Raw genomic sequence first — 17500 nt, 5'->3', positions numbered from 1 at the left:
TAAGGTTCTAAAGAGGGATGTTAGGAGAACACTCTTTAAAAACAATGATTCTTTACAGCAGCATGGGTTCTGCAAAGAACCTTCTTCATGTCAAGAACCGTTTTTCATTGTACAGAGTTCTTGAGTTGAGCTGGACGGCTCTCTGGAGATAAAAGAACTCCTTTAAGTTTCATTATAGGTTCTTCGGAGCAGTGTACTGTTCTTCAAGTTCTCATCGCGTGACAGATTAAAGTGAACCCTGCTGTGTAAGGTTCTTTGTGGAACTGGATTTGTGAGCAGGTTCTCCCGGCATCACTCTTAAGAACTTCACTTTAGTTCCTTAAAGCAATAACTAAGGGTTTTTTTTTTTTAGAGAACTTCTTTGTGGCGCTGCTGTGAAGAACCAATTGTGGGAGAAACAGTTCTCTAAAGAACGTGAGCGTTAAAAGGTTCTCCTATGGCTGAAAAAACCTTTTTGGTTCTAATTGGAACCTTTATTTTTATGATTGAATCTTTTCCAGTCTCACAAAAAAACGGTATACAGTAGGGCTCACTTTAAGCTGTTAAGGGATGAGACCTTGAAGAACCGATACACTGCTCTGAAGAACCTTTAACGAAACTTCAAAGAAGCATACAGCTCAAGTCAAGAACCCGATACAGTGCTTTAAAGAACCACCGAAGAACCTTTATTTTTAAGCGTGCGTAGACATGCAGAAAAAGACGGAGCAAAGATTTAAAGTCTTTTTTAGTGAATCAAATCATTTAGTTCAACAATAAGAGTCGGTTCTTACTGAGTCGACTCCCAAATGGCTCCAAATCTCAGAGCTGAATCACTTCTGCGTTACACGACTCGTGTGTTTTAGAAACGTTTCTGCTAGACAGGTGTGTAAAGGTGTACATGAACCTGCTGTTTGCTGATGGAGTGATCTGAAGTGTAAAAAAGTTACACAAGTTACAAAGTTACGTGGTGTTTGTGTGTGTGTGTGTGTGTGTGTGTGTGTGTGTGTGTGTGTGTGTGTGTGTGTGTGTGTGTGAGGCAGCACGCTGTAAATGTCGTTAACGCTCTCACACTCAAAGGCATCCTGCTCCAACCACTTCCTGTATTTATTTAATGGAGAACAAAAAAAGCCGTTACAAAAAGTAAACACTGCCCCGAGGCCTTCAGCTGAACATCTGCACAGGAGGAAAACATTAACATGGACAAGCAGTCAAATTAAAGAGAGATAACATACATATATGTATCTACATATAAATATATACAGTGTGTATTATAGATTCTGAAAGACGTTTCTGCAAAACGCAGAATCACAATATTTGTGTCAGTGTTGCATAAAAAACGAGTAAATTACACTTGTGTTTAATTTATGCGAAAATAAATGTTAAAAAATGACTTAACATGATAAAGGGATGAATTTTAATAGTAATAATTAAATAGTAGTAAAATACTTTTTTGTTCATTTGAAGTACCGAATTTTAACAACTGCTTCCAATCAGTTTAAAAATAAATGTAAAAAATGTCTGAGAATTGAATAAAAATACTTACGATGGTGACTGCAGTGTGAAAGACCCAGATCGCCGACCTGCGAAACAATCAACACACGAAACAAAACCTCCAGGAATTTTACCTGCTGGGAAAAAAACAACAGAAACCCTCATATAATGGTTTTAATGGTTGTAATGGGAATTGTATTGGTTTTAATGGAAACTGTAATGGTGTCTCTACTGGTGATTTGTTGCCTTCTATTGGTGGCATGTTAAGTCTAGTGGATACCATTAAAAACCGGAAACGGCTTTAATGGTTAGCTGATGGTTTGTGAAGGTATTTGTAGTGGAAACTATTAGAATTTCTGTGATGGTTTCTGTTGTTTTGGGGTTTTTCCGCAGGGTCGTCACACTGAGCTGGAAACCCTCACGCTGTCCCTTTTATTGATTATCGAAGGAACCGTGTTCCTTCCTGTAGTTTTTTTAAACAGTGATTTCTAAAAAAAATGCTACTCATTTGTGACGAGGCTCAACACTAATCAGTGCAAACTTCTAAAATGTTCTTAACGCTTGTTTCTCAGGTTTTTCCTCAGAGCTGAAGAGGACATGAACGTGTCCAGATCCAGCAAATCTGTCCAACTGTCACGTGAGCTCCTGCTGTTTCCATAGAAATGCTGTAAGGGTTTCATCTCTTAGCTAACACGCTAAGTTAGGAGAATTAGAAAATCGGGGAAAATAGCTGCTTGATAGCCAGATAAACAAATAGCTACAGATGATTTACTGCTGTTTCATTTATTTATTTATTTATTTATTTATTTATTTATTTATTTATTAAGTAGTTATTAGTTAAAGACACTTAGCTAGCATGCTCGGTAAGCTTGTTTATCAGCCTGCATACTGAACTAGCGACCAAAAAAAGTGTAAATTGAGGAATAAATCAAATATAATCTGAATATTACTGCAGACATACAGTATTACCTTCGTGTTAGCGTTAGCATACACGCATTCAAGGAAGAAATTAGCGCTAGATAAGTAGAAAACAGAATCGATATAAATAGTAGAAGTAAACACTTAAAGTAGACGCGCCGCGTCTCTCAGACTGTACTGTGATTGTGATGTACGATGTATTGCGCAGGGCATCATGGGTAGCGTCAGCAGTCTAATACCCGGCGCTAAAAACTGCAGAGGTTCGGATGACAAGCGGAAAAAAGGATTTCAGAGTAAAAGAGGCGGCCTGCTGAAACACGGCTTCTCTCACGAACACAACGCCAAAAACAACAACGACTCCAAACTCGGCCTCGGCTCCGCCGGGACCGGCAACAGCGACGACTTCTTCTACATCAAAGTGAGCCACAGAGCGAGAGGAGAAGAAACGCAGGACGACACGGGCTCGAGGAAAACGCCGACGGAACTGAGCGTGTGCACAAGGTTAGAGCAGGTGAGTGAATTTATCATTTTGACAATATTAACGATGAAAAGTTCTGCAACGCCAGTACAGACTTTACACATATGCAAAATAATAGCTTTATAGTTTGTTTTTTGCTGACTCATCCTGTACTAGTCATGCGTTCGTCCAATTAAATGCTATCTACAATATATACGTATATGCCCCGCCCCCAGGGGGCGTGTCTTGCTCTACAGGAGCACCTCATTAGCGGTAAACATGGTTCGCCGGGGTGCGTCTTCCCTCACACTGTCCCCTTTTCCAACCATAAACTACCGATTAGACACATCGTGCAGTATCTCCGACGCTATTGGCTGGTGTGTGAATCAGTCACGCATTGACTTCCTGTTTCTAAAGTACATACTGTACGCCAACATGCAGAATTAAATCATAGACGCCATAGTTTTCCTCCTAAACTTTTATTTCCAGCTCTCGTGTCCTGTGCGCGATTCAGTCAGCTTTTTTAAACTTTTATTTAACGACGTGCTAATCTAATCTTCATCTCTATCATCGTGTTCCAGTAATGTTTATAACACACCCTTGTGCACTTCCTGTCTCCGTTTCCTCTCCGTCAGATTCCTGTCATCGTCTTGCACACCAAACTCACACGTTTAACCATTTACACATCAAACCCGCGCTGTATTCTCGTCTCGTAGCCGCGACTCCTTCCTACGTTGTCTCCGAAGTAAATGTTGAGGCGCTATGACGACCGTTCTCCTGGGGGGAGGGGCAGCCGTTTGAATTTTTCTTGCTAGCCGGTTCATTTGCTAATACAAGCGATAAATATTTATACAGTTTCTGTGATCGAGTCATTATCAGAATACGAGCATGAGTTACTCCATCGACTCGGTGGATATGAATCATCGATTCCTCGTGTGAGAGAAATTTGAATAAAAACACTAAACTGTACTAAGTGTTACTCGGGGTTTTTTTCCCACTAGAGTGCAGAAAATTCCTTCATACCGCAGTTCCCCCGGAGCAGCAGCTCTTCCGTGGAAACCCACAACAGTTTGAGCACCATTCTGGGAGCTAACCTCGGCCATATCGATCGGCCCAAAATCCAGACACCGGAACTGAAACATGACATGAGCTCGGGATCTCCGTGTGATTCCGGGATTTCCGGCTCCAGCTGGACCAACGATGGAGCTAACAGCAGGACTAAATGGACCGGTGGAGTTAACGGAGATGGCAGGACGTCAAACTCCAGCACGAGATCCACGAGCGTGCTGAGCGACTGTATACCCGGGCCGGCTAGCTTAAACACAGATACAGCAGCTAAAAATGTGGACCGCACAACAAGCCCTTTTTCAGATCGGAATTTTCCAACATCCATGGAGTCTGAAGTGTCCGAGGAAAGACAGCTCCACAGCTCTGAGGTAAAGGTCTACAGTTTTTATTCCCGTTTACATTCAGTCAGAAGATTTGGCGTCTGGTTCCTCTCTAAGTTCCTCAAGGTTTTTCTACCTCACCGCTGTTCCCTCTGGATTGTTCAGTCAGGATCTAAACATGAGCATGTTTATGTCACCAATTCCCAACTTCCTGTTTGTGTTTAGTTTCTATTAAATATTGTTCAAACACGGAGGTAGAGCTGATAACTTTCACCTCCTGGGGGTTTTTTCCTTATAAAAGTCAATAGCAGTGTGTGTACCTGTTTACAGTTTGGCTGCTACCTTTTACTATCATAACTGAGGTAACTTCACCCTTGGCCCGAATACTCAGGTCCACACCCAGGACAGATTCTGAGCTTGTTTGGAGGCGAGGCACATAATCGCAGATTTTTTGCTTTCACATTGTATCATGAATCGATTGCGCAATTCCATACGTTATTATTGTGCACGCAGGTTTGCAGAATGGAAAAACACTAGGTTCATCCGTTTGCTGCACAGTAAAACCCTAGTGTTGAATTCACACCCAGAGTGTTCATTTGAGTCCAGTGGACTTATATAAACACTGTAGGGTTTAAATTCAACACTCTGGGTGTTAAACCAACGCTGGTGATTGTGCTGTGTGGGTTTGTTTTTGTCCTTTATTACCAACACTCTGAGCTAATTACCAAGCTCCAGTCCTTTTAAACTCAAAACCGTAAGCAACGTGACAAGCTGAACCAATCACGTTACTCAGTGCGCACATACTCCATCATGTGGGTTTGGTCAAGACGAGCACCACATGACCATTTCCAAGAGGACCAGAGATCGCGTCTACGGACTCAATAAACAGCTCTCACAGTTCACCACATATCTGACGTGAGAAAAAATAAACCTGGACAGGTCACGCCTTCAGGAGACGGGTTTGAAATGACATGCGCTAGCTCAGGGTCTTAAGCGCTAGGTGTCCAGTGTCCACATAATCAGTGCATGAAAACCTTAACACAACATTGTTCGTATACATGCTTTGTACAGATATCATTCTCCCTGATGAAAAAAACAAAACAATAGAAAACATCACAGAAATTCTAATGGTTTCCACTACAAGTACCATTACAAAACTTCACCTAACCATTAAAACCATTACCATTATTGGTCCTTAATGGTATCCACTAGACGAAACATGCCACCAATAGAAGGCAACAAATCACCAGTAGAGACCCACTACAGTTTACATTAAAACCAATACAATTCCCATTATAACCATAACATTACAAATATTATGAGGGCTCCTATTGCTTTTTTCTGCAGGGTTTGTAATTTGTAAACCATTCTCAGTTTAAAAAAAAAAAAAAAAAAGCAGTTAATTAACTGTAAAACAGCAAACATCAAAAACGCAACACTACTCTCGGTTCAGTTTGTTTCTGGAACTAGCGAGCTAGCTAGTTTTGTTGTGCTACACTGGAAAAGCTACATTACTGTGAAAGTAGCTCAGCTACAGTAATACTACTAAAAACACAGCTAAGCTAGTAGCTAGTTAGTTACTCTGGTAGCTTACTCCCTAATGCTGCCAATGTTCAATAATTAGGCAACATCTGAGCAGCTTTAGCATCTTCCCAAATTAAAAACTGTCCCAATTGCAAGAACTCAATGATCTGATCCAGTAATAAGTGCTGGGTGAGTATCAGGAGCTCCCCCTTGTGGAGAATCTTCAGCTTGTTAAACATGAGGGAGTGAAATCGAAGCCGAGGTCCATTCTGAAGTGAAGGATGTAAAGTGATTGTTTGTAATGTTTAGCCCCACCCCCCCCCCACCCCCCCCCCCCCCCCCCCCCCCACCCCCCAAACCCCACCCTCGTTTTAAGTCATTCACTCCACTTCAAAGAGTCATAAGCACTCCTCAGAGGAGCCTGACTCCTAACCAGTCTGGAACTATGTTCTTCTGCAGGTATCCCAGCATGCTTTGCGGGCTCAGCAGCTCCTCCAGCTGCAGATTCTTCAGCTCCAGAAGGATAAAGATCGGCTCCAGGAGGAAGTGGATCTGCTGATCAGGGACAGAGATGCAGCCGAGAGTCAGCTCATCTACAAACACCAACACTCTCCGTTAACACCCACGCTGGAGGAGACGCAGTGGGAGGTATAGAGTCATAATAATAATAATAATAATAATAATAATAATAATAATAATAATAATCGCAATCAGTGATCTGCGGGGTCCAAGCACCCTTCACAATAGCACGTCCAGTGGCCAGTAAGAGACCACAGGTGAACATAGTTCATGATGCTAGCTCAATGCTAACCCTGACGAATGCTGACTGGACAATGGCTGCCATGTTTTTCAAATAATTAATTAATCATTAGAAGTCCACTTACAGATCGGACCAACGGTTCCTGAAAAACTATTTTCAATTGTTATTTTGTGCCTTATGGATGGCCACACCCCCAACTTTATCACATGTCCTCAGATTCTTCTCTCGAGCATGGCTTTCAAGTTTCACGTGAATCCTTCAAACCAATCATCGGTTACAGCTGTATTAGTGAATTAAGCTCCACCCCAGTAGGACCAATATGGCGGCCATGTTGTTTCCAAATATCACCATGGAGAGTAATTAAGAATTTTGTGTGCATCTGTTCCTGTTTAGGTGTGTCAGAAAGTGGGCGAGATCTCTCTGTTGAAGCAGCAGCTGAAGGACTCGCAGGCTGACGTGAACAATAAGCTGAGCGAGATCGTCTCTCTGAGAGCCGCACTGAGAGAAACCAGGAGTAAAATGGAGGAGCTGGAGGAGAAACACAGAGAGTGTGAGGAGACACTGCGTTTACGGCGCACTGAGATGGAGGTGTGTGTTTTACACAACGTTTAACACTTCTGTAGTGATATAATCAAATGATCAACTCTACTCTGGTTCTGACCTCTATCGGTTTCCATACAGTCTGACCCTTATCGTTTCCCACATTCCTTATTTGGTCATAGCTTCCTGTCTTAGTATCTGTTTGTGGGGTTTTTTTTTATATGATTGTTTTCTTCAGCAAGAAAGCTAAAAGCAGCAAGAAAAACACTGATGAGCAGAACACTGACTAGCTTAAGCTAACTATGCTCTTGAAGTATTTTGTCCACTAGGCGCTATTTCAGTCAAATAAGAATATTATTATTATTATTTTCCATCTCTTTAACTTCTCTATGAACACTATTAGGCATTTTAAAACTAAACTAAGGACATGCAGCCTCGTTTCAGCTGACGTGTGTTCGATTTCCTGAAGGTCTGTGAGAACGAGCTGCAGAGGAAGAAGAACGAGGCCGTGCTGCTCCGAGAGAAAGCAGGAAAGCTGGAGACGGACATCAGAACGCTGAAAGAAGACCTCCTGGAGGCCAAAGAGGAACATTTAGAGCTCTTGAGCCTGAAGGTCCAGCTGCAGGAGCAACAACATCTACTGCAGATCTGCCAATCCAAGATGGCCGAACAGGAAACTTCAGGACAAGTCGACGACCTTCAGAAGGAGGTGGAAAGACTACGCGAGCAGCTGGAGGACGAGAAACAGAAGAAAGAGAAGGTCCTGAGCAGCTTTCATCTCGAGAAGCAGATGTGGAACAAAGAGAAGGACAAAGTGATACGCTACCAGAAGCAGCTGCAGTTTAACTACGTGCAGATGCACAGAAAGAACCAGGAGCTGGAGAAAAAACTGAAGGAACGAAACGCCAAAGTGGATAAAAGGACAGAAAAGGACAGGGACAGGACGCAGGAGGACACAGGCGTCCGGAAGACAGACGTGAGCTACGATGGAATGGTGGCCACGGAGATATGAAGCAGTGCGCTGGTCCAATCAGGTCTTAAGGGCTGTTCCGTTACCGACATCAGTGTACACTCTTAGAATGAACGGGTTCCTCAAGGGTTCTTCAGATGGTTCCAGTTTATAGTCTTAGCTAAAGAACCCTCCTTGAATTTGAAACCATTGCTTGTAGAGTTATATTTAGCGCGTTCCCTCAGACAGACCAACCAAAGAAATCTTTGCTAGATAAAGTGCACACTTCACAAACTTTCCCAGAATGCATCGCTACATTCCTGATGCAGGTTCAAAATAGCAGACGAGGCGTAAACAGTGTCCGGTTTAAATGTTTCAAGTCTGAATCGTTCGAATAACTGTGTCCCTCATGGATATTAGCCAACCTTATTCCGCTAGCTAGCGTTAGCATGCTAGCTACTTAGCACTTCACCTTAGCAAAGGAGCTGCGAGTCGGTCAGAAATTCTGTCAAAGACACTTCCGCTATGTTGTTCTTGTGCCAAGGTTGAGTCCTGCTGGAAAAAAAAATCCCTTCCTAGCTCAGTTCCTGTCTCGTGCACGTTAATGTGACGACTGCAAACGTGGACTTGGTCCGAATAGAACAGGACCTAACATGTGGCGCCCTCTATCGGCACTACACCGAAAGTGTAATTGAAGGGTAAACTTTTTTACATAGTTTTATTAGCTAAATAATCTCTCACTGCACTACAGACAAGTGCTGTGATTATTGCATCATAACATATAACAGCCAATCAGCGACAGTGGAGGGGCGAGGGACGTTTCCCGTTTGTGTAAAAGGTGTAGAAGCTTCTGTGGATACTCCAGATCAAGCAAAATATTATTCAATATAAATAAAAGATGAGTTTTGTGATCAGCCTCTGACTTTCCGTCTTTTAAATAAGGTGCTGAGAGGAAATCAAAATCAACCGAAGCAGATCGCACTTCAGACAAACTTGGACACGCTTTATTTCGACTGGACATGGACTCTGAGCATTTACAAATCTTTTCTCTGTTTTTAAAGCAAACCAGAGCTTTATTTCAGCCAAACATCTACACGGACACCGCAACACTAAACTCTCTAAACTCTCCCACTGACTCATGGAGGACACTGCAGACTCCGCTCTCTCACTACACACACACACACACACACACACACACTGAATGATGTACAGTTCGTATTGTATATTGCTTCTTATTTATTCTGATAATATAATAAACGCTACTTGTTTTTATAATAACCGGAGTGTTACACTCAATCCCGAGCTGTATCTGACTGGACATGTGCTGATATTCCAGTTTCACATCAGGGGACTTGCTTAACCTGTCTTCACACTTTCATGTTCACACTCGTCCCAGAATGATGGGATTGTTTGCCGAGAACGACACACAGTGCACTTTTTTTGTCCTTTACGGAACAGATTTTGTCTCAGGAGTCTAAAATGTATGACAGGGAAGTGAGTATTAATAATATTTTGCATCCTGGTCTATACAATAACTGGTTGAAGTCATTTGTGAACGAGTCGACTCTTTATTTGGTTCTTTGAAGTGAACAGAAGGAGTCGAATGTTTTTTTTTTGTTACTCATTTATTCATTCATTTATTTTTAATTAGTGCTTAAATGTTTCCACAGAAACCATTTTTCACCACCTGAGGTATTGAATCGTTTTGAATCATTGAATCACGAGACGTGCTTTTGACAACAGGTCATAATACAAATGCACATTCTGAGTCTCTCTGTAATTTAGACTAAATGATTTAAATATATTTTAGAAAGTTCAATACAAAGTGAGTATTTTGTTGTTGTCGTTTTTCATTAAACAATTTCAGTCATGTTTAAGGAAAGAACAAGAACCACTTTTGTGTCCAGTTAAGGAGAAAAAAAATGCCAATGAGTCGAACTGGGAATTAAACGAGTCGACTCTTATTGGTGAGCCGAGTCAAATGATCTGACTCGCTGAAGAGAGTGGGAATTCTCCTTGATAGTGAATAAATGTTCATAAAATTCAGTGTATTGTGTGGACATAAAACTCAAGCGTTAATAAGTAAGACAGGTCAGAGAGAGAGAGAGAGAGAGAGAGAGAGAGAGAGAGAGAGAGAGAGAGAGCGAAGACTCCCATAATAACAGTATATGGTACTGGAGCGCCTTCTAGTGGTCAACAGTATAATTCTACATAAACGTAATCAGATTTAACCCTTTAATTGAGGTTCATTAAGTAATTCGTTAAAAATGAGCTGAAATATTTGGGGGGGAAGAGATAGAGAGAGAGAGAGAGAGAGAGAGAGAGAGAGAGAGAGAGAGAGAGAGAGAGATCACCACACTTCACACGCTTCCCAATCATATGTTTAATGTCGTTCTGTCTGATATTAATTAATGAATAACAATGAAATGTTCAATCAATCAAATCACCAATCAATCAATTGTAATTGATTCATGAACGTTTGTGTTTATATTTAGAATTTAAATAAAAATTTAACGTGATACACGCTCATGATGCACAGTGTGATAGAACAAAGTATGTTTTGTGTTCATTTAAAACAATAAAATGCAAAAAATAAAATAAAATAAAATAAAAACTGACTGAATGAATGTGATCTCAACAATTAAAATTTCGAACGCAGCACTGTGACGTTTAACGCGTCACAGATTCAACACTTTCTTCCTTGTTATTGATAAAAACAGCACAACTGTGAGGGATCCTGGTGAATCTGGCAACCCTGAGCCTGTTGTTGGCGATAGTGGTTTTAACGCTTTAGTATAAAAAAATAGAAACAGTGTTTATTTTTATAACACTTCCAGCGTTTTTATTCTTCCAGCAGAATACACTATGAAGAGAAGATCTTCCTAATTTATTCCTCGCAGACGTGTAATATATATATATATATATATATATAACTTAAAAAAAAAAGTTATAAAGCTCTGTAAAAAAGTGCCAGTGTGGTGTGCGAGAGTAAAACGCAGCTCATAGAGCAGACGGGTTCTGCATGTTCTGCTCTTTGCTCCTCTGTTCGTTTAGATGTTTCATCTGAGCTTTGTGCACCAGCTCATGGATCTTGAACTTGACCTCTGACCTCTCGCATTCGGGTAACCTCTTCATGATGATGGACATGGACTTGAGGAAGGGCTCGAGGTCGTCCTGATCGTCCGTGGGGGGTGTGGCCAGCTTGACGGCGCCGCCCCCGCTCGTGTTCCTCCCGGACCCGCAGCAGGCGGAGCAGGTTCTCCTGCACGTCTCGCTCCTGTCCCCCGCCCCGTCGTCGTCATCGTCCTCGCCGTCTCGCTCCATGTGTCTCTGCAGCACAGCGCACACGTCGTCCTGCGCCCTCATGCGGCTCTGGGACGAGTCCAGGCTCCGGAGACAGGAGGTGACGTAGCCGGAAAAACCGTCCCAGCGCTCGTCCTTCTTCTCCTCCATGGTGCTGCACACGATCCTCCTGAGACTAGCCGAATCATCCTCTTCATCCTCGTCTTCCTCATCGCACTGTCGCTTGGAGGCGCTTTTGGGGAACATCTGCGGGCTCGGTTTGTCCGAGCAGGGTTTCTTGGCTCCGAGAGAACGCACCGAGTCCGAGTCGTCGTTCTGGAACGCCCGTTTGGAGAGCTGCTTGGAGAGTTTGGAGGCGTCCAGGTTCATCTCCAGCTTGTTCATGCTGTCCGCCTCAATCTCCACGTCCACCTGGGCGGGGCTCGAATCCTCACAGCCGTTCTCAACCACCGTCACCTGGGCAACACACACAAAAACTACTTAATTCATTAACAGCATGTGTCGATCATAACAAAGCAGCTCCATCAGAAACTATGAAAGGTCTGATACTTCCTGTTAAAGATTTGTGGGAGGAGCATGTGGAAAACAGTGCAACTGATTGGTCCGATTGTACTTCCTGCTTTGGACGTTTTACGAAAGGCACCTGTAATGCTCAACGTCTCCGATTCATACAATACCTGCTTTCAAGTTGCCACTTTTGTGGGAGGAGCTTTAGAACTCGTCGCTGATTGGTCAGATTTTACTTCCAACTCCGAAGTCATACTTTTGTGGGAGGAGCCCAATCACAGACAAGCGTTACACAAAATAGTGGATATAATTTCCTGCTTTTGAGTCGTACCTTTGTGGGAATGGCTTGCGGAACTCGTCAGCGATTGGCCTGATTTTCTTCCTCCTTTCTTGCTGGAGTTTTTTTGTGGGAGGAGCTTATTTTCTAATAACATGACACTGTTTTGTAATGTCAGTAACACTAAATACCGTATTTATACAGTACGATCATTTGCTGTCGTGATAAATTAGTTATTGTAATAACCGTAATAACCATGATACAATTATCTGAGTATTACTGTCATCGTCAGGTGTCGGTGCTCTGCTAACTATTTTTGTACCAATTGTTTCATTTTCCCTCCTTTTTTGTGAAACGCTTCCATTTTTATACATCTCTCTCTATATATATATATAAAACCTGTAGTGGCACGGCCTCTGTGTAATTCTTTACCGTGATACACTTCATGTAAGACGTCTTAAAGTATGGTGAAGTGATTGTTCTTGTCGTATCGTCACCTCGTAGTCGAGGTCGGTGCAGTAGTTGCTCCTGCGCTTGATGTGAGGATCGAGGAATTTGAGGCGCTGCATGATCCACTGCTGTCTCGGGGTGAAGAAGCGTCCGTCTGAGCAGTACATCATCTTGGTGTATCTGCTGTACTGAGTCCTGAGAGAGTCCCATTTCTTATGCAGCTCCTTCTCTGGGGAGAAAAAACACACACAAATAAATAAATTCTATTTTTTATTTTTTTTTACTTACGTGTCTGAAATTATAGCGTTAATGAAGACGTCACCGTGGTGTGTTTATACGTCAGTAGGGCTGGGCGATGTGACAAAAATATCATATCACAATACTCAGACATTTCTACAGTAAGTCACGCATGTATAGAGGTTATAGTTTACACAGAACGCCGCGAGAAACAAAAACATCCTGGGAGTTCTGTGGGTGGGAACGCCGTGAACGGAATGAGCAGACTGGTCCGAGCCCACTGGAAGACTATAATCACTCTTTACAACCGTGGAGAGAAGAAAAGCATCTCAGAACACACAGAACATCAAACCTTGAGGTGGATGAGCTACACAAGCAGAAACCCACGTCAGGTTCCTCTCCCGTCAGCCAAGAACTGGAGTCTGAGGCCATCATGGGCACAGACGCAACCCAACGGGACATTTGAAGATTAGAAGAAAAGGAAAAAACCAGTCACCTGGTCTGTTTCCAGTCTTCAGCTGCGTTTCTGCTCACCAGGACTGGAAAGAGTGATCATATGGGTTACTATATGCTTCCGGTCAGCTCAGACCGGTCTGCTCATTCTCCTCTGATCTCCTTCATCAACAAGGTGTTTCCACCTGCAGACCCTCCGCTCACAGGATGTTTTTTGTCTGTTGCACCGTTCTGCATCAACTCTACCCCCGTGGTCACCAAGCCTCTTCCTTGAGATCGACCGTCCTGCAGCTTTCCTCTCCAAACTCCAACACACCCGTCGATCAAGAACTTCTCACGGCTTCCTTCTAAAGATTAGACGGTCAGTCTTCAGGAAGGTAGATCTCAAGGAACAGGTTTGGTGGCCACTGTTCTAGTGTGTGTGTGTGTGTGTGTGTGTGTAAAATCCCAGGAGATCAGGTTCTGAAATACTCCCAACAACCACTGTGCTACGATTAAAAAGTCACACTTTCGAGATGACCCTTTTTCCTGGTTCTGATGTTTGATGTTGATATGATCCGAAGCTGTATGTGTTGCGCTGCTTCCACCTGATTGGCTGACTGGAAAACTGCAGGAATATACAGGTGTGTTCCTAATAAAGTGGGCGGTGGGTTTCTAGGTTTGGTTGGAAAAACTTTTATTTCTGCAATGTCTACAAAGATAAGTTACACTGACCAAATTAAACTGCTAGAAAAGCAGGAGTAATACTCTGCAACACGTTATCGTTATCGCTATCGCGATACTGAGATCATACCGTGACGTCACTCAGCCATTTTGTAACTCCGCCATGTTAATAGCTGCAGTGTAAATACAGAGGAGTGTAAATAAAGAGCAGGGAGGTGTTCACCGCTGATCTGGAAGTGTTTAGCCAGCTCCTGCCAGGCGTTCATCTTCGCCGTCCTGTTGGTGAAATTCATCTCCGTGTTGTCGAATAACTCCGGCTTTCCCTCCATCATGGCCACGAACTCCTCCTCTTTATCGTTAGTCCACGGCGCCGCCATTTTACACCCTGCACCGGGTCTGGTTCAGCATCTCACAGCGCTGCCGTTACCGCAAAAACTGCCATACAAATCCTACCAGCGGAAGTGCTATCCCTGGTAACCACTCAGCTTCCGGTCTGTACGGCCATATCCAAAACACACCCTGACTTCCTTATCAAGCGCACTAGGCAGGGCGCGGAAGTGAAGGTTATACACCCTACCTAGTGCACTAGATTATCCGACACACACATTTAGGATTCGGCCTTCGAGAGGATTTGAAACTCGACTTTTCCGCCATCTGCTGAGTGAAAACACTCCGTGTTTCTTCTCCGTGGCTTTGTTTTGAATATTTTATTAAATAAAATAAGAAATTTAAATTTAAAAAAAGAGCCACATAACGAGGGTTATTTTACTTCTAGAAAACTGTAAACGATATAAACAAAGCAACACCAAGCTGAGGATAAAATACAGATTAACACACCAATATACAGAAATCAATCAAATATATACATTTAAAATAAATAAATCAATAAAACCTGAAGCTGATAATATAATAAAACATGCTAGGTTTTATTTCTTTCTTTATTTTATTTTTATTTATTTTTTTTACAAAAACGCTAATTTTAGAACAGATTCCATGTAATAAATAAATAAATAAACAAATAAATATACTGTGAAATAGAAACAGCACAGGTGTACCACAGATTAAAGTCAAATATGTTATGGTTTATTTTATTTAAGCTCAAGTAAAAGATTTCCTCAATAAGAGAGAGAGAGAGACGATATATTCTGTTTATTATCAGGTCTATAATTTATATCTCAGACACACACTGCACCTGTAAACTAATAAACTTTTTAAAAAGATTTCATTGCAAATTGCAAATGTATTATTTTAATGAACACACTGTATAAAAACATCACTTTGTCCCTATAAAACTGCGTAACAATTCAACTGAAGTGCTAATTATCATTGTTGTTATTGTTGTTGTTTACTCATACATTCATAAATACAAGATTACAAAGACGTTGTTGTGTTTATTTATTTTATTTTTCATTGCTTTATTTATTTATTATTTACTTATACTAAGTAAGTGTTTACATTTTGTTGAAAAAAAGGGGGTCATTATTTTGACATCCGGGTTCTGTAGCGCACAGACACATCCTGCACAGGGGCCCGGGGAATTCGGGCAGGGGACACCCTGGACGGGATGGTAGGCACACGCACACACGCACGCACACACGCACGCACACACACACACACACACACACGACAATTTGGGAATGCTTATCAGCCTACACGTGTCTCTGCCAGTCTTAGCCGTATCTCCCCGCAGTTCTCGCCTGGTTATCCACTGAAGATAAGCAGGGTTGAGTCTGGTTCCTGGATGGGAGACCTCCTGGCGAAACCTAAGGTTCATGCTGGAAGTGGGATTAGTGAGGTCAATAGGGGGCGCTCACCCTGTGGTCTGTGTAGTTCCTACTGCCCCAGTATAGTGATGGGACCCTGTACTGTAAAAAGAGCAGTCCCTTTTGGATGAGATGTTAAACTGAGGTCCTGACTCTCTGTAGTCATTAAAAAATCCCAGGACTTATGATAAAGAGTAGGGGTTTAACCCTTCTCTATCACGCCCCAATAATCTCCATCTCTGAATCAGCTCCATCACTCTCTCCTCTCCACTAATAGCTGGAGTGTGCTGGGAGATCTGGAGCGCTATGGCTGCCGTTGCATCATCCAGGTGGAGGATACACACCAGTGGTGGTAGAGGAGACCCCCCCCACACACACACACACACACACACACAATGTGAAAGCGCTATGTAACTATAACTAACTAACTTTGAAGGAAACCCTCAAATCACAGGGAGAACATGCAAACTCCATGCACGCAGGAATCGAACCCCAACCCTGGAGGTGCGAGGATAATATATTAAAAATGATATATTATATATTATTCTCTGATTCAGCGAACCCATAGAACTCAAACCAAGTCACGTGATCAACCAACGCAAACTAACTCTCTCCCTCTCCCCCCGCCCCTCCCCTCTCTCTCCCCCCGCCCCTCCCCTCTCTCCCCCTGCAGGCTGGAAAAACAGCCGGGTCACGTGGTGCACATCTTCCGTTTAACGGTTAAATAATAAGGGGGAAAACGGTGACCCCCACATCAAGACCTGAACACACACACACACACACACACACACACACCTCCCTTTCCTCCATTATTCAGGAACACAGGAGCTGTATTTGAGAGATTATTAACGTGTGAAAAGACCTCATTAATCACAGTGAATAAAAACAATGCAGTGATGTGAGTCTCTCTCTCTCTCTCTCTCTCTCTCTCCCCCCATCGCTCTCTCTCTCTCTCTCTCTCTCTCTCTCTCTCTCCCTCGCTTTCGCTCACTCACACACACACACACACACACACACACACACACACACACACACACTATTCATTATATTAATTACACTCATATAAATACCTGATTATTCTGTTCAGTGTTCAGTGGAACACACCTGAGGTCGTGATTTGAATATGCAAATAAGCAGAAAGTAAGATAATAAGGAAGTTATTTATTTAGTTAATTAGTTCGTTATTCATTCATTTATTAATTCATTCATTTGCTGACTTGTTTATTTACTTATTTTTTTAAAGAAAAGACTATATCTTTAGAAAATATCTGGAGGTATAAATAAGTGCTACACTCTGATCGCTGCAGAAGGTTTTATTTTTATCTATTCATTGCTTTTTTCATTTTCATTTAGATTATCCTTAAATTCTTACACTTTCAGTAACTTTTAATGGGTAAATTTGTTTGTATGTGTAATAAATATTCACTTTCTCTAGAAGCACATTTTATGCTGCTGTAAAATATCTATAAAGTATGAATGGAAAATCTGCCAGAGGTCTCTAAACACTTTTGCAGGTTGTGATTTCTGTCCAAGGAGATGTAAAATGAGGTGTAGACTAACTTCTGAAAGAGTGCCAAAACTTTTGCACATGTCACATGCTACATTTGCATTTAAGTTTTATTGTTTTTACTGTATGAAATTCAACAAATAAACAAGATGTGTACATTATAATGAAGAAATGTGTTAATGTCCTTTTAGAAGTTGTAGCTAACGGTCAGTTTAAAAAGGAATAACCGGGGGTGCACAAACTTTTGCTACGAGCAGTAAAAGGAGCAGGATACACACAAACACGCACGTGCACACTCCCATTAATCCTGGTGAAGTGTTAATTAACTGATGTG

At 42.1% G+C, this 17500-nt stretch overlaps 2 protein-coding genes across 7 annotated transcripts in view; one reads left to right on the top strand and one right to left on the bottom strand.

Annotated features, from left to right (window-relative positions):
* The window catches only part of lzts1 (leucine zipper, putative tumor suppressor 1), a 22531-nt gene extending 13247 nt beyond the window's left edge, over positions 1 to 9284 (top strand). For all 3 annotated transcript variants that reach the window (XM_047155345.2, XM_053680035.1, XM_017466897.3), the window contains 6 exons: positions 2043 to 2137; positions 2597 to 2899; positions 3847 to 4281; positions 6217 to 6405; positions 6911 to 7105; positions 7527 to 9284. In XM_047155345.2, coding sequence (XP_047011301.1) covers positions 2603 to 2899; positions 3847 to 4281; positions 6217 to 6405; positions 6911 to 7105; positions 7527 to 8069 — 1659 coding nt within the window. In that variant the 5' untranslated portion in view covers positions 2043 to 2137; positions 2597 to 2602 and the 3' untranslated portion in view covers positions 8070 to 9284. The remainder of the gene's footprint in view (positions 1 to 2042; positions 2138 to 2596; positions 2900 to 3846; positions 4282 to 6216; positions 6406 to 6910; positions 7106 to 7526) is intronic.
* Positions 9285 to 10374: 1090 nt separating this feature from the next.
* On the bottom strand, positions 10375 to 14387 carry wu:fb74b10 (uncharacterized). 4 transcript variants are annotated; one of them, XM_017466915.3, is made up of 3 exons: positions 14120 to 14387; positions 12591 to 12772; positions 10375 to 11765 (listed from the first exon to the last, which is right to left on the bottom strand). In XM_017466915.3, the coding sequence occupies exons 1-3, from the start codon at positions 14271 to 14273 to the stop codon at positions 11007 to 11009; spliced, it is 1095 nt and encodes a 364-aa protein (XP_017322404.1). In that variant the 5' UTR covers positions 14274 to 14387; the 3' UTR covers positions 10375 to 11006. The 4 variants fall into 4 exon arrangements, with proteins under 4 accessions (XP_017322404.1, XP_017322407.1, XP_047011303.1 ...); XM_017466918.3 differs by having other exon boundaries at positions 10375 to 11785; positions 14120 to 14260; XM_047155347.2 differs by having other exon boundaries at positions 10375 to 11785; positions 12591 to 12767; positions 14120 to 14257.
* Positions 14388 to 17500: the final 3113 nt, after the last annotated feature.

This window comes from Ictalurus punctatus, chromosome 5 (assembly GCF_001660625.3).
Source record: "Ictalurus punctatus breed USDA103 chromosome 5, Coco_2.0, whole genome shotgun sequence".
Taxonomy (NCBI): Eukaryota; Metazoa; Chordata; class Actinopteri; order Siluriformes; family Ictaluridae; genus Ictalurus; species Ictalurus punctatus.
Note: the sequence above shows the minus strand (reverse complement) of the source record. Positions and strands in the feature narration are given on the sequence as shown.